Source organism: Dasypus novemcinctus, chromosome 6 (assembly GCF_030445035.2).
Source record: "Dasypus novemcinctus isolate mDasNov1 chromosome 6, mDasNov1.1.hap2, whole genome shotgun sequence".
Lineage (NCBI taxonomy): Eukaryota > Metazoa > Chordata > Mammalia > Cingulata > Dasypodidae > Dasypus > Dasypus novemcinctus.
In genome coordinates, this window is record NC_080678.1 from 78,570,223 (window position 1) to 78,592,973 (window position 22,751).

General features: G+C 49.3%; 1 protein-coding gene across 1 annotated transcript; it reads right to left on the reverse strand.

The window, feature by feature from the left end:
- Nucleotides 1-1,877: 1,877 nt before the first annotated feature.
- On the reverse strand, nt 1,878-2,670 carry NEUROG3 (neurogenin 3). Its single transcript, XM_004470549.3, has one exon. It carries the CDS (start codon nt 2,505-2,507, stop codon nt 1,878-1,880), a length of 630 nt encoding a protein of 209 aa, XP_004470606.1. The 5' UTR covers nt 2,508-2,670.
- Nucleotides 2,671-22,751: the final 20,081 nt, after the last annotated feature.

The window sequence follows — 22,751 nt, forward strand, 5'->3', positions numbered from 1 at the left end:
TTCAAGAGTCAGAGTCATTAGCCCCTGGAGAGCCACCACCTTTGCTCTCCAACACCCTGGAAAGAGAGAACTACCTAGTGGTTCCTACTTGTCCACTGCACCCCACTGCTTTTTGCTACTGGAGGCCTCTGGGTCCGACTCACTGGGTAGCTGCAGATGGAATCTGTGGGTTCTTGCAGTTCAGATTAGTTTCCCCCAGACCCTGGAGCTCCCTCAAGCCATGCAGGGGCGCGCTACTGCACCCCCGGAGAGGCTTCAATTCCTCGGTGGCCACCTGCCAGATTTAATCTTGGGAATAAGAGAGAACGCAGGACTGGGAACCCGCACCAGCCTCTTGATAACTTTATAGTTAAGGCTGTCTGCCGGATGGCCGGGGGCGCCCGAGAGTCACCTTGGTGACTCCGGGCGGAGAGTCAAGACGTCGCTGCTCCAGCACCGGAAGCGTAAAATGCGCTAAGGGGATGCGCTAGGCCACTAAACACTTTGGGGAAATTTCCGGGATGCCTGAGCCCGCCGCAGTCTTTCCGAGGGTTCTGACCTCACATTAGTCCCTCCGTTCCCCATAGCTCTGCAGGCGCTGGTCGTGTAGGTAAAAGCGCCAGCAGCTCAAGTGAGTAGCTGTAACTTGAGGCTTGTCTTTCTTCTAAACCGCTGGTTGAATGAACACAAGTCGATTCCTATAAATAAAACAAGTGGGCAGGAGCGATGATTTCTAAGCAGACACCCAGCTCTTACTTTTTAGGCATGTATTGCTGACTCACCCTCGGAACGCAATCTGTCCGGCTTCCAGTCCAGCGCAGTGGCCTCTTTGTTCGGGTCCAAGGGAGGTACCCCAGAACCCCAGAAAGAGCCTCATCTTCTCCCCGTGGATAGAGCCACCCCTTTCCTTCCCATCCCCAGTCGCAGAGGCAGCAGCCAGCCCTCCGCTCGCAGCCGCACGATGGAGTCACTTTGCTCATGCTTCTTGGAGGTCCTTTTATTATTTTTATTTTTATTATTGGCTTAAAATCTCATTCACCAGTCCCCAAATAATCTTATGAACAAAATATAGACTTTTCCCGTTGTAAAATCTCATCAATAAATACAAACGTGAAACACAGGGGAAGGGAGGTATATAATTTACCGTACCAAAATTCACCTTTAAAAAAACAAATTATTCACAAGCTGATTTAAAAAAAAAAAAAAGAAAAGAAAAGAAAAAAGACGCGCGGCGCTCAAAGCCGGTACTGCGCAGCTCACTTTTCTCGAGCAGGACGCAGGGAGGCAGGGGAGGCGCGTCCACGCCCAGCTCACGCGTTTCCAGTTCACAACCTAGTTTCCTGTCTCCGGAAGGGCGATAGCTCCGAAAGTGCACAAGGGGAAGGCAAAGGATCGCCTTCGTGGATTAAGGCAGAGTGGAGCGGCCCGAAACCCGGGACTTGATAGGGGAGAGGGAAGGTGGTCAGCTGCGTCTTTGAAGAAGAGACACGGGGCGACGGGAACAGTCTCGGAGAGACCAAACATTGGATTAAATCACTTTGGGGAAGGGGTGGTAAGAGACAGGCCGACCGGCAGACAGGCACACCGGGACTCGAACACCGGCAATGCGTCCAGAGACTGAGAGCATCCCCGGCTGTGCAGTGCTGCCGTTCTCGCCCTCATCGCACGGGACTTTGGGGCGGCTGCAGGGAGCGGACCTAAAAAGTGCTTGGCCTGCAGGGCCCAGCTTCGCGCGGGGAGTCGCAGAGGGATGGAGAGTTGGCGCGGCGCAGCGCGGCGGGGCTAGGGACTGAACCCGGTCTGATGTCCCCGCGGGCGCAGGGACCCGAGTGAGAGGGAGCCAGTGCGCTTGACAGTCGTCGCCGCCCTCCTCCTACGGCTCCCGCCCCTTCCCTCTTTCACAGAAAATCGGAGAAGGCCAGGGCGCCGGGGCGCAGGCAGGCGGGGGAGGCGGGAGCCGGCAGCGAGGCGGCAGGGCTCAGGCTGTCTGCCTGGGACACCGGGGAGTAGAGGGAACCCCAATCCCCCGGGGAGCCACCGTCTGGGCTGCCCAGGTCCCCGCCCTGCGGCGCTGGCGGCTCCAACTCGTGGAGGCTGTGGTCCGCTATGCGCAGCGCCTGCGTCAGCGCCCAGATGTAGTTGTGCGCAAAGCGCAGAGTCTCGATCTTGGTGAGCTTCGCGTCGTCCGGGAAGGTGGGCAGGACGCCGCGCAGCGCGTCCAGCGCGGAGTTGAGGTTGTGCATCCGATTGCGCTCGCGGTCGTTGGCCTTCTTGCGCCGGTTCCGTCGCTGCTTGCTCAGCGCTAACTCGCTCTTGGGCCGGCTGCGACCCCCGCGCCGCGCCCGGAGCTTCCTCGCGGCCCCTCGGCAACCGCCCCCTTCGGCCTCGGAGCAGTTCGGTGTCACGAGAGTGGGGCTGGGCGGTGTGGAAGCGGCGCCGGTCACTTCGTCGCCCGAGGCGCCCGGGAAGGGCTGCATAGTCTCACGGGTCACTTGGACAGTGGGCGCGCCCGAAGGATAAGGCGCCATCCTGCAGCGAGGTAAGAGGGAAGGGTAAGCGTGGGTTGGACACCCTGGCCAGGTAGGACTAAACCGAGAGAGAGGCACCCCGGGGGGCCCGAGGACGAGGGGTCCTCTCAGCGACCTCCAAGTACCAGAATAGACAGCGTTACCTAGTTTTCAGGGCGCGAGAGGTCAGAGAGCGGCGGGCGGCGCAGGCTGAGCCGCCTTCTCGCTCGCCCCCTCGGCTGAGCTGCGGGCGCCGCCACGGGGGAGTTTCCCCAGCCGGCGGGCGAAAAGAGAAGCGCGAAGGCCGCGAGTTCCGGCCGCGGGCGGGCTCTCGGCGCCGCTGCGAGACCGCGGGGATTTCCGGAGCCGGGAGTCGTGTGCCCCTTGGCACGCTTTATCTGCTCCGCCCGGGCCAGGAGCGTGCCTGCCCCGCTGCTGCCCGCGCCGCGGGCCAATCAGCGCAGGGGCCCCCGGGCCTCGCCACGCGAGCCCCCTCCTCCCCCGCGGGGCACAGCTGGATTCCGGACAAAGGGCCGGGGTCGGGGGAGGGGAGCGCGCTCTGTTTGCTCTCTCCCGGCGGGCTCGGTCCCAGCAACTCTCGGTTCCTCAAAGAGCCTCGCCCAGTGGCAGCACCCCGTCTGCCTCGCGCCTGACCGCTTTGCTCGTCTTCTTTCTTTTGCAGCTGCCCAGACCCCCCCCCCCCCCCCCTCGGTACCAAAAAAGGGCGTTGGGAAACCTGTAGAGGAGTGGCGGTCCAGACGTGTTGCGCACTGGGATACTGAGGCTCGGGGTGGGGGTGGGGTGGGAGGCGACTCGACCCAAATCGCTCGGCGAGAAAGTGGCAGGGATGGAGCAAGGAGCCAGGTGCTCTGACCAGCGGCTTGGAGGAGCATCCCCCGGGCCCGGCTGCCCCCCTGCTCTCCAGCACCATGGGTCGGCGTAGGGGGATGCACACGGGGCCGTGTGTCACTGATGCTTTCCAACGCCCCTGCCACTCTGAGACCTTTGTTTGAGGGTTTCCGAGCCCGGATCTCACCCCGAGATGCCTCCTCCAGAGGCCTGCCCACACTCCCCAGGCAGAGGCGCTGGGGGGCCCCTTCCCCTCCTCCCACCCAGAGACATTCTGATCCCGCCCAGAGGCCTCCTGGGGGACATTCCAGCAACACCACCCGTGGACAGTCCCCGCATGGACCGGTCCCTAGCGTTCGAGTCAGGGCCTGCGGCGGGGCGAGTTCGGGGACGGGGGAGGGGGCCAGGAGAGGGCCAGGAGGTCACAGCCAGCTGAGAGTCGGGAGCAGCCGCCTGGGCTTGTGTCTTTTGAACGCCCACGGTGGACTGCGCGTTGGAAGCGGATCCACCCTTTCTCCCCCTTAGTCCTGTCCAATCGCAGGAAGGCAGGGGCTGTCGGCGGTCACCTCGTCCAGCCCCCTGCCTCAGCCTTCCGCAGGGATCGAGCGGCCGGCGCAGGGCAGGCGCTCTCCGAGGTCCTCAGGCTGCCCCTCTTGGCGCCGTCAGGAAACCTTCCCCGAGTGAGTCTGAGCTCGTTATTCTTTCTTCCGCCGGCCCCTCCTCTTGTCCCCGCCTTGGACACCCCGTGGTCTTCTGCTTCCGGTCACTTAGGGTGAGGGGTCGCGGCTTCCGCTCCTCTCCCTTGACCGCGACAGGCCGGGGGGAAGAAAGCAGAGCAGGGGGCGACTGGAGGCCGGGTTAAGCCTCCGGAGACGGCAAAAGCTTCGCTTTCTAGCGGGCCCCGAGACCTCGAGCCTCCCGGAAGCCGGCGGAGGGGGCAGGACCCGGCTGGGACACGGAGGGGATGGGGTGAGGGGGTGAGGTAGGTTGCGTGTCCGCACTGGTGGCGGCCTTTCGCAGCCCAGGATGCTTGAGGGGTGAAAGTACCTCCAAGAGTGGTAAAGCTTGGGGGTCAGGGAGAGGGGCTCCAGAATGGAGAGGGGCTCTAGAATGGAGAGGGGCTCCAGAATGGAGAGGGGCTCCAGAATGGAGTGGTGGTGTACCGCCGTCCCACTGGGGCGCTGTGAGCAGAGGCTCCTTCCCTTGCTGCGGGAACCCAAGCCCTGTCAAGGTCAGGACTAACATAAAGATCCCATCTGGACTCTTGGGTTCCACTTCTTTGCTGTGGCCCTCCCCTAAATTACTCCTTGCTCCAGATGCATCTTTTAGCCATAAGGCTGGGAACCTGAGACTTGTCTACTCATTGAACAGTGGAGGCCCAGAGAAGGGAAGTGGCTGACCCAAGGTCATACGGCCAGTTCTATCAGGATCAGGTAGAACTCAGGCCCCAAGACTCCAAGCAAAAGAGCACCCCCTGCCCTAGCTGCCTCTCCTTGATTGCGGTACCTGCTTTTCTCAAGATGAAATCATAGGCCCCCAAATGCAGAAAATAGGAGATGCCTGGGGTGTGTGAAGGTCAAATTAGACAAGGGGTAGTGACCTCCTTCATCAGGGTACTTGCATCTACGCAGGCTTCATCTCTCAACTTTCCTGCCCCATGCCCCAGCCTGGCTTGGTTTATAAGAATTAGGAACTGGGACAGGAAATCCAAAACAGCACCCTTAATGCCCCAGGACCTAGACAGGTTCGGTGGAGAGGGCCTTGGCCATGAGGCATCCAAGCGCTTCTGTGGTCCCCTGGGGGCTTGGAGTAGCCCACAGCCAGGACTCTCGTCCCTGCGGGGAACCTCAGATAGAGAGTGAGAGCAAGCCTAACTCTGACTGGAGCCTGCTTGGAGCAGCTAATGCATACTGGGAAGAGCCACAGGGCGAGCTTCCTGCAGCAAAAAGATCTTTGGGGATTCTTGGGAATCTTCTAGCCAGAGAGACAATTCTAGGACTCACTTGGATCCCTTCTCCACCCTCCCTGAACCCCTCCGGTTTAAGGTCCTCCGGCGCTTGCCCGCGGCCACCACTCCTGCTTTGCGCAAAAAGCAACCAAGGCTAGGAGCGCGCAGCGTCCTGGGGCATCCGCCTCGGCGTTGCACGCCAGGATTCCTGGAGACCCTTCTTCCGGCCAGGAGTGCGTGGCCTGAGGTTGAGGACTCCAGGGGGGTTAGATATCGAGGATCCATGCCCTCCCTATCCGCTGCAGAGGACGCACAGACCTCTCTCCAAAACTAATCTCTGTGCTTGTGGTGGCGGAGGCGCAGGCGGCGACAACTCCGTGCGCAATGGCGGAATTTGTGAAACGCGTCTTCTCGTCGGGATTGGAACCTGTTCCTACAGCCCTGGGCCAGCCTCCGCCTCTGAGGACCCCAGGACTCTGGACCCCTCTACCTCCTAAGACCTAAGCATGCCCGGAAGCTGCTGGGGCTCAGGAGAGAGGCGACAGCCAGATGCCTGGAGATGGCGGGCAGACTGGAAGAGAAGGAAGGCAGCGGCCAGCCCTGCCACCTCCCTGTCGGCGGGGGGGAAAAATCTTAGCAGTGCCTGGGGGCTCTTTGAGAGTGGAGCTGGGAGGGAGGGGGGCCATGGGAAGCTGAATAGCTAATGGCTTGCCAGAGGAGGGGGCTTCTTTCTCTCGCCTTTGCCTCGGCACTGAAAGAAGGGAAGACAAAAATCTGGCGAGCGAGCTGCGAGGGCCGAGACTGGCCACTTCAAACAGCCCTTCAAACAAAAGGAGAGGACGGAAAGAAAGCCCCACCTGTCTCCAGTGTTTGCTAAAATAATAATAAATAGATTTCGTTTAATAAATAATTACAAGAGATTGTAAAGTGGAGTGCTTTGGAAAACATCTACTGCGGGAGTCCGCGCAGCCAGCCGTCACCTGCTCCCACGGCGGGCAACTTTATTGTTAAGCCACCCCCCAACTAGTTTGCCTCTGATAAACTCTCCCTGGTTTTCACAATGACTGTTTACTCATAGTTAGCACAATATTACCTTTGCCGTGATAAACCCTGAGCGGAGAGACCCGGCCCCTGGCCCCTGGGCACACCTGTCCCAGAAGCTGACACATGGATTTGGCACCGATTGGGCCTCCCCCCGGGGGCCCTGCCCCCGTGTACATTGGCCCAATTGCCACCCATTTATAACAGGTTGGCTGCAAGGCCTATCTCGGTCCTATTTGTCTTCTTTTATTGAAAGCATATGGTCTCCAGGGGCTCACCAGCCTCATATTTCATCTGCCAGGAGCTGGGGCGCTTCCGCAGGATGGTGCTGCCCCGCGCGCTGCTCCCCACCCAACGGCTGCTGCGCCAGCTGAGGGGATGGTGGGGGTGGGGTGGGAGAGATAAGGCGTGCTCCTCACCGGCTTTGGGAGAGAGGTCATTCCCTCAGAGACTCCCCCTCCCAGGGCCCAGAGATTTTGTGCGCTCTTGAATGGGTGACTGGTTCTTTTTCTTGGGTAGGTGAGAGGGCGCCATATGCCAACCCCCCAGGGCGCACAAGGGAGCTCCAGCCCAGGGAGTCTGAGAACAAAAGGGGGAGAGGGCCTGGGCCCTCAGGAGTGCCTGGGGTCTTTATTTCCAGATCCCCCTCCCTGTCCAGGGCCGCCTCCCCCGGCCGTTCGCAGCTCGCGCGCAGCGCCAGGAAACAAAGTGTCCACATTATTCCCCGCCGACGGTGAATGACTGAAAAGGTGCATTGCGCACGGAGACACCTGTTGACGCGGCGTCTCTTCTCATAGCCTCTCTCTGCTCTGCAGAGAGCAGCGCCTGGAGTGGGGGTAGGGGCGGAGGAGGGAGAGATACTGTGATTTGTGGCGACATATGTTGGGCAGATCGGTGTGTACTCTTCACTGGGACACACGCACCCTCGCTCCCATACACACCCTGCGAGAAGGAGCAGCTGCTCTCCTCACCTTCCTCCGACATAATACCTGGGCCAGGCGCTTTGGAGTCGCCTTTTGAGACTCCGGCTCTCACGCACCCCCTCTGCCTTCCGCCCCCACCCGCCACCCCAATCTTGGCAGCTTCGCTGTAGGACTTTATTGTCAAATTTAACAGATGCGCGTTTGTTCCCAGCGCCCGGCCCAAACACAAATGCAGACATACACGCATCCACAGAAAACGCGAGCGAGGACACAGATGCAGAGCGCAAGATGCCCATATGCCTGGCCCCGCGCGGGTCGCGGCTTGGGGAACGAGCAGGCTGTGTCATTTTTCCCTTTCCACAAAGAAAGAAACAGCGGAAACCGGCCGGGGCTGGGAGGTCAACTCCAGGCGCCTCCAACTCTGCGCTCGCCCTTCGGCACCGTGGCGCACGCGCCGCGCTGGTCGCCAGGGGCGCGCAAGGTTGCCGCAGTAGAGCGCGGACGGAAAAGCTGCTGGAGAAGGGGCCCCTGGACGGAGTGGAGAGGGCTGGAAGGTCTGGAGGTGCCCGCTGGGCACTGCATGATCTCTCGCCCTCGCTTGACCTCGGGTTTTGGAAGTCCAGAGTGAAGACTTCCTCCCGGGATTCCTAGCAGTTGGTATCCACCTGAGGCGCACTGGTGACCGACTCTGCGCGGGAAGGAGCTGGTTCGGCATACTTCTCCTTCCCGGGGGTCTTCTTGGCTAGACGGTGCGACGTCCCGGAGCTATGCTTGGGTAGCAGAAAGGGGAAGAGAGCTGGATGGGGCGCAGGGAGGGGCACAGGAGTTCTGCTCTACTACTATTCCTGTGGGACCGTGAACAAATTACTTGGCCTCTCTGGGTCTCTATTTCCCATCTATAAAATGGGAAACTGTGGTGTAAATATTTATAATTTCCAAGTCTCCAATATTTGGAAGACTTCCACATCAGTAGTCCTTATTAAGAAGTGAGTAGAGAAAACCCAGAAATGGTGCATCTTCTGGAGTGCACACGGACTTTATTCCCCTGATGTGAGTTTCTAGAATCGTCTAAGTCTGATAGGTCTTTTCCCAAAACGATGACAAGGTCAGGACAGTGATGACAGTGGGGAAGGACAGGTCTGGCACCAAAGGGTTTAAGAAGCCATTGGCTGCCTCCTCAATCTTTCAACCCTAGGTGCACAGGCCACTCTTGGGCCACTGTGATACTCAGCGACAGGCCAGGCACACCTGCTGATGCCAGGCTGTGGGACCTTCTTTTCTTCCAGGCTGGCCTGGAGCTGGGAGGCTGGGTGTGTGCACGCTGGGGTGGGGTGGGGGTGGGAAGGAGGAAGCTTGGAGCCCCTTCCTCCCTCCAAGCCTGTTTCTGGATAAAAACATGCCCCACCCACCCTCCGTGTGTTTGGATGGGCTCTTTTCATTCCAAAAGTTCGGGGCGGCCTCCCCAGCCTCACTTGGGCTCTTGTTCCTTTTCTGTGTTGCTGACTGAATGTGGGCCTCACTTTTCCAAGGCCCAGGCAACAGCAGTTAAGACCAGCAGTAAGAACCCAGGGTCTCAGAGCTACTTTGAGTTTGGGGGAGGTGGGGCGACACTAGCCAAATCACCTCTGTAGGTCACGTGGATGAGATTCTCAACTCACTCTCCCCCACCACCTCCACCCCTCAGTTACCAGGCTGGGAAGGCAGGAGGGGGGCAAGAATGGTGGAAGGGGAGAGGCAAGAATTAATTCTAGAATAACTTAGTGGAGAAACCATAGAACGTAATGCAATATGCTTTTAAAAACCAGTTCCACGCGGCACTTAGTAATGCTAGTATTCATATGGAACTTCGAAGGAGGCAGAAAAACACCTCTCATGCACCCACACAACCAGCGGGGGAGAGAGGAGAGGCTTTTTCTTAGCCCCCTTTTACACGAGCTGCCTGAGGCCCCATGTCATAGAGCTGAGACTGCATGTCCGCTTCCCTTGTGTCCACTCCAGCCAGCTGGCAGAGAATCTTCATTCCATCACCCTCCTGGTCCCCTACACTCTACCTACACCCCAGCATCTCCATCCTGCCACCTTCTGGAACCCTGCAGAGGTGGACAGGTCTTAGCTGGGGCTTTGGGGGTGGACAGGAGATGAAGTGTTTGGGAACAATAAATAATGGTGACTTTCCCCTCCTCTCGTGTCTTTCTTTCCCTATGTCCTCCAGGAGCTTTCCTGAGCTTCCCCCATCAGTGCTGTGGGGGCAGCACCAGGCTTGCACAACCTTGAGAGCGAGTGCCTCCTCAATTGTGTGCCCTGGTCACCTCGCTTGCCTCATGCTAGTCCTGGCCCTGCTGTGGGGGCAATAGACCTCATATTTCCCCTTTCTTGGAACTTCAGGCAGCCAGTCTCCAATTTTTTTGGTTATGTGCCCCTATCAGAAAAATATTTTAGCAAACCCTTCACAATATGTTGGGTATTTACTATTCCTAGTACATTATGTACAATATAAACCATATGCCAAATTGATTTACTTATGAATTAGAGATGTACTTCTGCACCAGGCAGCATAAAGTAATGGAAAAGAGCATGGGCGATTGAGCAGACAGCCTGGTTTCAGTTCTGACTTCTCCATTTCATAGCTGTATAACTTTAGTTCTTTAACTCAACCTCTCTGAAAAACCTCCATGTTCTCACCTATAAAATGAGGATAATACCAAACTACCTACTTCATGGGGCTTCACCCATCTAATGCATGTAAAATGCTTAGGTCAGCATCAGTTTGTAGAGAATGCTCCATCATTGTGAAGACACTGACATGTGCATTAGAAAACACACCCCAAAATAAATTTACATGGAAGAAATAAAAACAATATAACTAGAAGTTCTAACATGTGGCTCTTCTTGGGTTCTTCCCTCCATGCAAACATTACATTATCATCAACAGTTATGACACAAGTTAATACTTGCTCTGTAATTTCTCACCTATTATCTCCTATCACACCACTGAGGCAGTGTGGTCAGAGATCAGCAGCCCATTTTACATATTATGAAACTGAGGCTGTAAGGTGGTGATGTGACTCACCCAAGGGTATTCAATTTGTATCATGGAGTGGAAAAAAGAATTCAGGTCTTCTGACCCTGAGTTCATGCCTCATCCACCCCGACTCTCTCTTAATCTATAGGTCCAATCTGTGAGTTGGTTGTAAAACCAACCCACTTGGACTCCTGCTGAGTGACTACAAAGAAGAAGGTACAGGCAAATCAATGCGACCAGCAGGTGTTGTGTGCAGATGGCTAATTCATTCTTTTCCACCAGAACCCACAGTGGGCTTGGAGGCTCCCTGCACGTGAGCTTCTCTGGTGTGCGGGGTACACTTTGCAGATGCAAGTGTACAGGGGAACTCTTTTGTGCAGAACTTCTAGTCTACTCAGGAAATTACAAATCAAATTTCTATCAATGCAATTGCCCAGCCACCAAGATGGCCCTGGGTCAATTGGGCACACCTTACCTCTGTTCCATAAATGTTTATGAAGGATCATTAGGAGAGGGTGGCCAGCTGTTCCCCACAGAGATTAGACCTGGGGAAAACGGTTTGAATTGTAAAAGCAGGGATTTAGCCTATTATGATATCTTTCCATTTTCTGGCCTGGAAGGGCTGTGCAGTTCTTGGAGGCAAAGGGCTGGACTGGATGACCCTTGGAGGCCCTGTCTCGCCTATAGCTTCATCACCATGAATAGTTAAAATGGCTCTTCAGTTGTATGGAGCACAGATTTGGAAGTCATCTTTTATGGAAGGAATAGCCCCAAAGCATTTTAAGATCATGCCACAAAAGCATTTGAAGATCATGGGTGGGAGTCAGTACTTGTCACAGTCTAAACCTGAGTGAATTGGAATTAGCATCAGCCTTTTTCTGAAGAATTGTAGTCCAACAGCACAACCCCATGATGTGCTAAGTGTTGTGAGAAACATCAAGAAACAGAGTTAGGATGGAGGAAGACTTTCAACAGCATGTGGTTCTAAACCCTAAGTTGACAAATGAGGGAACTGAGACTCAGAAAGGAAATGTGATTTGTTCAAGATCACTCAAGATCAAGTCCCAAAGCTGCTCTCATTTGGTGCTCATCATATCCGACCTTGTATTTGGAGGTTCCTTTGCATAAGTGTCTCCCTCACTAGAGAATGAGCTCCTTGAAGACGGGCCATGCCTTGCGAATTTAGCAAGGTCATTGTAAATGACCTCCATCAGAGGTCAGATAGGTGGGCCCAGGCAGATGAAGGTTGTGTGAGACCTGGGCTTTCAGAAGTAGGTTGGCAGGGCACACGGAATGAATGGAAGGGACTGATCAGACCCAGGTGGCTTCTGTAAACTTGGATGCAGGTAAAAGAGCCAAGGCTGTGGGAGACCTGAATATCAACAACACCTTTATAGCCTTATACAAAGCACCAGGGACTGGTCCATAAACTTAATTGTCTACAGAGATCTGGTAATGTAAAAGAAGGAAGAAACCAGCATCATAATAGGAATACATTGTGGAGAGCATATGCTGTATCTAAAGGGGGCAGTGCCACTGAACTAGAGGTGATTGCTGCCCTGTGGGAATGTGGCCAATATTTACCAGATCTTATGATTCTTTTTAAAAAGAAGCCAGACACCTGGATTCAATTTTGAATGGGCCAAACAAAGCCCAATGATGGGTCGAATCCCACTCATGAGCTCATTTGAGGGTTGTGTCTCTATGGATTAAACTTGTATCAGTCGGGAGGCTCTGTTTTGCATGGTAACAAACGATCCAGAATTTCAGTGGCTTAACAAATCAAAGTGTATTCCCTGCTCTTGCCACATGTCTACACAGAGTTGTGGTGAGCTCTGCTCTTAGGTAGTCACTCAGGGACCTGGGCTGATGGAGTCTCCATCTTTGCACCTGCTTCTACAATCAATGAGAAGGGGCATAGGAGAGTGGCAAATTGCACACAGGTCCTGAAAGCTTCTGCGCAGATGAGACAGGTATATATCTTTTGCTCACATTTCATTGGCTAAAAGCAGTCACATAGCCACACTTAATTTCAAAAATGTTAGGGAAGTGCAAGCCTACTGCACACCCAGAAGGAAAATGTAGCATTGTTGTCAGAGCCCACCCATCCCATCAACATTTGCCTCTAAGCTCCAAAGCTATTACTTATGATCACCTGCAGTTCTCTGCCTGAGGGCTCTTTTTCTGGCCATGGGTCATGTCTGATCCAAGTACATGACAGGCTGGAAGTAGCAGAGAGTTAATGCCCTTGGAAGCAGCCCTCAACCAAGGCTGGAGGAGAGTTGAGGGGCAAGTATCCTAGTGTCCTTCCCATAGGTTGGGATAACTTTGAGACTTGTTCTCCACTGTCTCCTAGAGTTCCCTGGTGGGCCTGCACTCCAGGTGCCCACAGTGGTAACTGGCTTCAAAATGTCTAGTGCCCTCCTTCCCTTCCTTGTCTCATCACCCCGTCCACCCCCCCAAATGCTTTCTGGCCTCAAATTCTCGTTTCGAGGTCTACTTCTGGAGTCACCCAACCCAAGACAGTGAGGAAAACAAGAATCTTGGGAAACATCTTAATGACTATCACACTTTTCAACATAGTAGACAGTTGGCCTGGACTTTGCCGCACTGAGGGATGCTAGCAATGATGAGGTAACTTAATGACTTCCAGTATGAGAGAAATTAAAGAGAGCAAGATTTGCTTCAATACATCCCACATTTATTGAGCACCTTCTGTCCTGTTTCTTGCTGTCTCTAGGATGCTTGCTTTATTCTCATTATCCAAGATGGTCACTGCCATGTCCACATTCCAGCCAGAGGGATGATAGAAAAGGTCCATCCTTTTCCTTGAAGGGCAAAGCCCTTGTATATAACCTCTGCTTATGTTTCCATTGGCCTGCACATAATCATATCCTCATTTAGCTACAAGAGAGGATGGGAAATATAATCTGTAAACTGGATGACCATATACCTTGCTATAAATTAGGAATCTATTACCAACAATCTTTGCTGCGATTAGTTATTGGGATATATGAATTTTTCCTCCTTAGACTAAAATAGAAATTTTCAAGGTAGTATCCATCTCCCAACCTAGAGGCTTCTAAGAATTATGAATTATGAATGCATGTACATGCATTTTTATGAGAGGTTGCAGAGTTTCAGTAGGTCATCTAAGGTGTTTATAGGTTGCTGAGAAATTCCAGGCAAGTCACACAACCTCTCTGATTTTTTAATTTGTTTCTCTTCAGTAGAGATGTGCCAAGGCTTTGAGCGAATGAAGAGCTTTGAATAAAAGTTAGGACAAAACAAAATGAAGACTTTCAATCATTTAGCTTACACTCAGACTGAAGTCTGACATGGACAAGGCACTACGGATAACACAGCGAATACCCCCCATCCTTGACTCAAGAGCTCATAGTCTAGAGGTAAAGTGGGTTTCTAGATTAAGAATTTCAGAATACTTGTGCCTGCTACCAGAGTAGGCCCTCTGGTAGCCCTGAAGTCTGTAAAAATATATATCTATATATATAAACAAATTTTCCCATTTAAACATAATTGTACAATTCAATGACATTAATTATGTTCATCATGTTGTGCTACCCCCACCACCATCCATTACTCAAAACTTTTTTTTAAAATCACTCCAAACAGAAACTCTGTATATATTAAGCTCTGGCTCCTCATCTTTCCCTTCCCCCAGTTCCTGGTAACTTCTTAGCTACTTTTTTGTCTCTATGAATTTGCCTATTCTAGATATTTCATATTAAGTAGAATCAAACAATACTTGTCCTTTTGTGTCTGGCTTATTTCACTCAGCATAATGTTTTCAGGGTCATCCATATTGCAGCATTTATCAGAACTTCTTTCTTTTTTATGGCTGAATAATATTTTGACATGTGGATAGACCACATTTTGATTATCCATTCATCTGTAATGGACACTTGGGCTGCTTCCACCTTTTGGCTATTGTGAATAATGTTGCTATGAACAGTTGTGCAGAAGTACCTGTTTGAGTCCATGTTTTCAATTCTTTTAGGTGTATACCCAAAAGTAGAATTACCAGGTCATGTGGAAAATTTTTGAGGAATGCCAAACTATTTTCCACAGTGGCTGCAACATTTTACACTCCCACCAACAATGTACAAAGGTTCCAGTTCCACATCATCACCAACACTCATTATTTTCCATTTCAGAATAATAGCCAACCTAGTGCGTATGAAGTGTGATCTCATTGTGGTTTTGATTTGCATTTCCCAGATGACTAATGATGTTAAGAATCTTTTCATGTGTTTATTGGCCATTTGCAGATCTTCTTTGAAGAAGTCTATTCAAGTCTTTTGGCCATTCTAAATTGGCTTGTTTGTCTTTTTGTTGTTGAGTTTTAGGAGTTCTTTGTATATTCTAGATAGTAAACCCTTATCAGATATATGATTTGCAACTATTTTTCCCATGTTGTAGGCTATCTTTTCACTTTCTTGATAATGTCTTTTGATGTACAAAAGTTTTTTATTTGATGAACTCTAATTTATCTACTTTTTAATTTTGTTGCTCATGCACTTGGTATCATATCTAAGAATCCACTACAAAATTCAAGGCTATGAAGATTTTCTCCTATGTTTTCATCTAAGATTTTTGTGGTTTAGCTCTTATATTTCGGTCCTTACTCCATTCTGTTAATTTTTATATATGGTATGAGGTAGGTGGTCCATCTTTATTTCTTTGCACGTGGACCTCCAGTATTCCTGATTCTGTAAATTTAACAAGTCTGCCTGGTGCTTCCAATAGGAAGCCAAAGTTGGGACCCAGGCCACAGAGGGCTAGATATATGCTTTTGATGAGGCCATTGCAGGCAAAGATGAAGGAATGAAAGCAGGCAGAAAAGGCCCTGGAGCTACGGGTTTTAACTCCAGATTTGTGGGACTATAGATAGCTCATCTGTTAAGTGGGAATTATCAATTCATCTTTGTCTTTTTGACAGTTTGATTACAGTAGGTCTCAGTGTAGATCTCTTTGGGTTTATCCTACCTGAAGTTTGTTGAGCTTCTGGGATTTAGAGATTCAGGTCTTTCATCAAATTAGGGATATTTTCAGCCATTAACTCTTCAAATAGTCTTTCTGTCCCTTTCTCTCTCCCTTCTCCTTCTTGGGCTCCCATAATGCATATGCAGGTATGCCTGATGATATTCTATAGAACTCTTAGGTTTCTTCACTTTTCTTCATTCTTTCTTCTTTCTGCTTCCCTGACTGGGTAATTTTAATTATCCTTTCTTCAAGTTTGCTGATTCTTTCTTCTATCTGTTCAAATTTGCTGGTGAATGTCTCTAGTGAATTTTTCATTTCTCTTATGGTACTTTGGCTTCAGGATTTCTATTTGGTTCCATTTTTACAATTTTCATCTCTTTAATGATATTCACATTTTGTTCATACACCACTTTCCTAGTTTCCTTAGTTCTGTGTCCATGTTTTTCTTTAGCTCTTTGAGCATATTTAAGACAGTCGATTTAAAGTCTTTAGTAGGTCCAATGTCTGGACCTCAGGGATATTTTCTGTTAATTTATTTTTGTCCCCTATGAATGGGCCATACCTTTCTGTTTCTCTGTGTGCTTTGTAATTTTTTGTTGACAACTGGGCATTTTGAATATTATAATGTGCCAACAATGGAAATGAGATTCTTTTGCATTTGCTGTTGTGACTGTTGATTTCTGATTTGTTTAGTGATTGTCTAGACTATTTTTGCAACAACTTTCTTATCATATGTGGTCACTGTGGTCACTGAAGTCTCTGTTCTGTTATCTAAGTGGTCAGCCAGTGAAGTGACAGATTTCCTTAAATTCCTGGAGCCAAACAAGGAAAAAAAAAAACCCAAAACTATTCCCCTAGTCTATGAAGTTTGGCTCTAAGTTTGGGCACTCCTTCGATGCTAAGTCAGGCTGCCTTCTACTCAGTGTTAGCCTTCCTCTCCTGCTGGTGTAGAACCCACATATTCACCAGAGGTGCCAGACTAGGTTCTCTCAGGTCTTTTCTGAGCATGTGACCAGTCCTGGCCATGCACATTGCACACCCTTTTCCTGGACAGACTCAGTGCCTTCTGAGACCTTGTTTTCAAAGAACCTTGTGCCTCCTTCCCAGTCTTTTTGATCTGTCCACTGCTTGCCCTATCCACTGTCCCTTGTCCATGCATGCACAGAGAGCATATGTCTTTACATCTTTTGACAGATACTGCCACCATCTGGAAATCCACTCCAGTCTGAAGGGGGCATGTGAAACAAAGGTCAGCCTCTGTGCTGGTCCCTCAGGGAACCAACAGACATGTTAAAACACAGAGCAACAGCACTTGAAGCACAAGGTTTGTGTTAGTCCCCTAAGCCACAACAGGAATGTGGAACACTGTCCCCATGGCTGCTGCTGCTGCCCTGCTGAGAAATGGGGCATGACAGTCAGATGAGTACTCTCTCTTACTGGAATTTAGCTGTCCTTTTATTTAGTAAGCAGTCTCTTGGTTGCCATAAGCTTTGGAGTAGATTTCAGAGTTCTAAAAAAGTTGATTCTGTCAGCTGATAAGGATTTTAGTGGAGGGAGTGATTTTTTGCTGGCCCTATGTCACCATTTTCCATGATATCACTGCAGGCTTCTTAAAAAAAATTAGCTTAGCAACTTCAGTGGAAAGGGAGTCCTTTTTTCTCTAAAACTCCAGCAGTAGTTCCAGGAAGGTTTCTCATTGGCTCAGCTTGGGTTGCAAAGTAATAACATAGCCGATAGAAGACAGTAAACTGTTGGGCCAGGCTTGGGCCACATGTTACCACTGGATATGGGAGTGGGAGTAGCTCAACCTGAACTATATGGACCTATAGTGGAGGAGAGTCCCTTCCTCAAGAAGCAAAAGGAGGGGGGGAATGTGTGTTGGACAGGCTAAAGCAATAGGTGTTCTTTCACATATCTTTCCAGGCTGGCCTCAACTTGTCATTTCATGGAAATTTATCATTACTCCTCTCTACAGTCTTTACTCCAGAACAAACTCGTCTAAAAGTACAGTCAACTCCATTCATCAGATATTTTTTTAAACCCCTGCAATGAGTAAGCCCTGGGCTAGTTCTGAACACTCATAAGTGAAAATAACATAATTACTTTTGGGAAACTCTCTTGTTTCTTTTTTTAAATATACATATATATATTTTATTAGAGAAGTTATGAACTTAGAAAAAATCATGCATAATATCCAAATTTCCTAAACAACACCACTCCACCAACACCTACATTGTTATAAAACATTTGTTACATATTATGAAAGAATACACCAGACTATTATCACTACAAATAAAAAGTATATTTGGTATACTTTTCTCCATACCCTCCATTATTAACACTATGTATTAGTATTGCACATTTGTTATAGTTCAGGAGGGAACACTCCCATATTTGTATGATTAACCACAGTTCATATTCCACTGTGGGCAGCGTCACTTGTTTCTTGACTGAATTCCTACCTCATTGCCTTTGTCCATATTATTACCCCTGCCAAATGTCTAGGATACAATAAAAAATCACCCATCACAACAAGAATCAGAAAAACTATAACTTGAATGAGAAAAGACAATAAACTAAATATACCGAAATAAACCAGATGTTGGAATAATCTGACAAGGATTTTAAAGCAACTACCATAAAAATGATTCAAAAGCAATTATAAATTCTCTTGAAACAGTTGAAAAAATTTCTCAGAAAAGAACTAGAAGTTATAAAAAAGAATGAAATGGAAATTATAGATATGAAAAATACAATAACATATATTTGAAAAATCATTGGGTGGGTTCGATAGTACAATGGAGATGACAGAGGATAGAATCAGTGAACTTGAGGACAGATTAATATAATTTATCCATCATGAATTATAGAGAAAAAGTAGACTGAATAAAAAAAAAGAAAGAAAGAGTCTTAGGAACATGTGGGACAATAAGAAAGATCCAACATTTGTATCACTGGATTTCCAGAGGAGAAGATAAAGAATGAGGTTGAAAGATTATTCAAGTAAGTCATGGCTTCAAATTCCCCAAATATGGCAAAAGACAAACCCACAAATTCAAGAAACTTGGCTAACCACAAATAGGATAAAAGAAATCAATGCCAAGATGCACCATAATTAAACTTTTGAAGGACAAATAAAAAATCTCAAAGGCAGCCAGACTGAAATGACACATTACCTAGAGAACAACAATTCAATGACAGCATATTCTCATCTGAAATCAAGGAAGCCATGAGGAAGTGGCACAACATTTTTCAAGTGCTGAAAGAAAAAACTTTCAATTGCAAATTCTATGTACAGTGAAATTATCTTTTAGGATTCAAAAGGAAGTAAAGACATTCTAGGTGAAGGAAAACTAAAAGAATGTTGTGCTAGCAGACCTATTCTTAAAGAATGAATAAGGAGAGGCAAAATAGTTGAGTCACTTGCCACGCCTGTTCTCAGGTGAGGTCAACAAGATGACACACAGCCTTCTGGTTTCAGCTCTCATACTGTAAAGAAATGTTCTTTTCATGGTATATTTAGTGCACATTTCTCACATTTTCATGCTTTTTGTTTGTGATTTTGCTATCTAAAATGGCCCACAAATGCAGTCCTTAAGTGCTGTCTTGTTCCTAGGCACAAGACCTTATAGAGCAAATACATGTGTTAAATAAGCTTCGTTCAGGTGTGAGTTATAGTGCTGTTGGCTGTGAGTTCAATGTTAATGAATCAACAATAAGCATTAAATAGGATGTCTTTAAACAGAAATACACATAAAACAAGGTGATGTAGTGACTGGTTGATGAAAATGTTGTGACTCCCTAGGAGCACTGAGGAATCAATGTTTGCTAATTCAGCGCTCAGGGTGACTTCAGGGAACGTAACTACTGTGAATAGCAAGAATCGACTGTATCTGTAACTGGATTTTGGACAAACTGGACCTAGTAGGTTGCGAACAGAAAGCGACTTTTTCATTTCTTTCTGCTACCTCCTCAAACCTGCGCTTTTGTTTTCTTCTTCATTGTGTCTGGATGAAATCTGTAGCTGTTCACAGGGCTATTCCAGTCACTAACAGATAGCAAACAAATAGTGTCTTTTCCCAGACATTAAAACGACCAGTGTAATATGAAAACTCCAACTTTATTTAAGGCGTCTCCCCTCCCTCAGCTCAGGCCTATGGCAGACTAGAAACCCGGAATTGGATAAGTGTGTGTGGGGAGGCATTACAGCCTTCTCTCTTTTCTTTTTGCCCAACTCCTTGGCTGTTGGTTTGTAGCCCAGAGGGGGAAGAAGCAGCAAAGTTCTTGCTAAATTGTAACATGGAGCTGGTGCTATAACCTCGCTGGTGCGGTGGCTTCCAACTGCTGATTCTTCACTGGAGAGGTAGTTTCCTGGGTTCTTTGGAAACCATCCCTATGACTAAGGAGCTCCCACCTACAGTTACCTTGGCACAAACGTTGTATGAGACCCCCTCAGCCCCTGGGTTTCTGGGGAGACACCTTGTGCTTTCCCGCTGTCCACCCGGACGGTCGTGCTCAAGGCGACCAGCCTGGCTTCCTCCTTCAGGCTGCACGTCTGACTCAGGGAGATGTGTGAACCCTTTGCTCTCCTGGATTCTGGAAGAGCCAGTTTTTCCCAGCACAGCTGCTTCTCTTCCCTCTGTCATCCCAGGCAGCAGCCACCATATACTCTCTTCTTTGGACTTTTCAGACATGAGTCCGATACCAGTTCCAGCATCTTTCCAACTACAAGGCACACATGTCAAACTCTCCCCAGGGTGTTCTTGGAGGCCCTTAATTTAGCTTGAGGTGACAAAGTACTCACTGATGAGTGTCTCCCCAAATTCTTCTTCACTGGCCTGTTCCATGTCTTCAAAGACGTCTTTGTCCTTGTTTATACAGCCTGGAGGTGGGCAATGGGCCAAGGCTGGTAGACCAGTGTCATAATCATTACTGCTCCCTGCACAGGCTGGCTAGTTTCCCACCTTACGACTGGGGGACACTGGGCTCCCAGCACATCGTTCTGGGCCTCTGGAGCCTCTGCCAAAATTTGAGGATAAGAGAAGGGGTATCAATTAATATCCTGCTGTATTTCTTATAAGCTATGCCCTGAATCAATCATTGGTTATTGTCCCATGCTGCAGGTATGAAAGACAAAGTTGCCCATAAAACATATAAAACATTGAATACAGCCCATAAAACATATGAAAACATATTCAGCATATTATAGCACAACTCCTACCCCATTCTTGATACCAAATTCTCTATTAGTCAGCCAAAGGGGTGCTGATGCAAAATACCAGAAACCTGTTGGCTTTTATAAAGGGTATTTATTTGGGGTAGGAGCTTACAGATACCAGGCCATAAAGCATAGGTTACACTTCCCTCACCAAAGTCTATTTCCACATGTTGGGGCAAGATGGCTGCTGACGTCTGCCAGGGTTCAGGCTTCCTGGGTTCCTCTGGGCTCAGCTCCTCTGGTTTCTTCACAAGGTCTGCTGTAGACTATCAAGCTCTCTAGGCTTTGCTTCTCTTCACAAGGTCAGCTGTAGACTATCAGGCGAATGGCTCTGTCTCTCCCTCCCGGGCTCCAGCTCAAGACTTCAGCATCATACTCCAACATCAAAACTCCAACATAAAAAGCCCTCAACTCTGTCCTTGGCCATGCCTTTTATCTGTGAGGGTGGGGACTCAATGCCCTAATGACGTGGCCCAATCAAAGCCCCAATCATTACTCAATCACACCCAGGTACAGACCAGATTACAAACATAATCCAATATCTATTTTTGGGATTCATAACCATATCAAACTGCTACAGCCTTCCCCCCTCACATCCACAGCTCGCTCTTCACCTTGACTCCTGCAGCCTTGATGGGCCTGTGCTGTGTCTCCTTTCTCCAGTGTCTGCTTCTTTTCTCTGCTCTGATGATAACTACAAGCACTATGTATGAAGAGCTTTACATGGATCATTCTCGGTATTCCCACTGCAGACATTTAGGATGGGAACAATTACCCCATTTTACATATGTGGAAACAGGTTCAGAGAGATTGATTGGGTCTCTTGTTGAAGGCAACCCAGCCAGCAAGCAGCAGAGTGGGCATTTGAATGGAAGTTCGGCTGATCTTGGGCTCAAGTCCTTCACCATTGGGCTATCCACTTGCTCTAGGTGGTGGCAGGTGACTAGATGACTGCCTACTGTCCTAGCCAGCCTCATCTGAATGATACACATTGGAAAACTGAGGCCCACTGAAAGGCAGAGCAGGAGGTGAAGCCTTTTTTGTTGTTTCTTTTTCTCCTGCTCCGACCACAGGTGACTCTGGGAGAGGCTGGGCTGGAGATGCTAGCAGTTCTTGGCTGGCTTAGGGATGCCCATCCCCCTACCCCATGGGGCCCAGTAACATTAAAGCTGCAGTTCCAAACCTCAGCCAGGCCCTGAACATATGTTCCACCCTAAGAGGAACAATGGGGGCTCCAGGCTTAATTAAGACACTACAAAAAGCCCTTGGCTGGGCTGACCTCATTCTCTGATTTTGGTTTCTTTTCTGTTCACCCCCACCCCACTTCTGTCTCTGCTATTTCCTCTGTGGAAGAGATGAAAGGTATCCAAGGCACTCCCTGGTTTCTCCATTCTCCCTGTCCCTCTTTTTTTTTTTTTTTTTTTTTTAACATTCAGACCTCTCTTCACTCTTCTGAACCCTGGAATAGGAGAAGAAACTGCCTGGGACCTGGTATCAGATTGCCTGAAGCACCCCATGCCCATCTTAGGAGACAGAAGGCATTCCTGACAAGTCTCCCCTTCTTAAGCTTTGAGTTTTTTTTTAAAGATTTATTTTTTATTTATTTCTCTCCCTCCACTCCCCTGTTGTCTGCTCTCTTTGTCCATTCTCTGTGTTTTCTTCTGTGTCTGCCTGCATTCTTGTCAGTGGCATCAGGAATCTGTGTCTCTTTTTTGTCGTGTATTCTTGCTGCATCAGCTCTCTGTGTGTGCAGCACCACTCCTGGGCAGGCTGTGCTTTTTTTCATGTGGGGCAGCTCTCCTTGCAGGGAGCACTCCTTGCGGGTGGGGCTCCCCTATGCAGGGGACACCCCTGCATGGCATGGCATTCCTTGCGCGCATCAGCACTGCGTGTGGGCCAGCTCAACACATGGGTCAGGAGGCCTTGGGTTTTAACCCTGGACCTCCCATATGGTAGGTGGACACTCTATCAGTCGAGCCTAATCCGCTTCCCTCCTTTGAGTTTAAACACCTGAGGATTTACTTCCAAAAGGATGCAACATTCTCGGTGCTATACTGCCCACTCTCCCCAGGGAAGTGCCTGTATCTCCAGGCATTAAGGGTTTTGCTGTTTATCTCTCTGAGCACCATGGTGGGGATGGAAATAGAAAATATAGAGAAGTGACCTGAAAAATGCAAAAACTGAAATAAAAGCTCAGTGGATGGCTCAACAGCAGAAGTGAGGGGACAGATGAATGAATCAGTAAACTGGAAGATAGAAC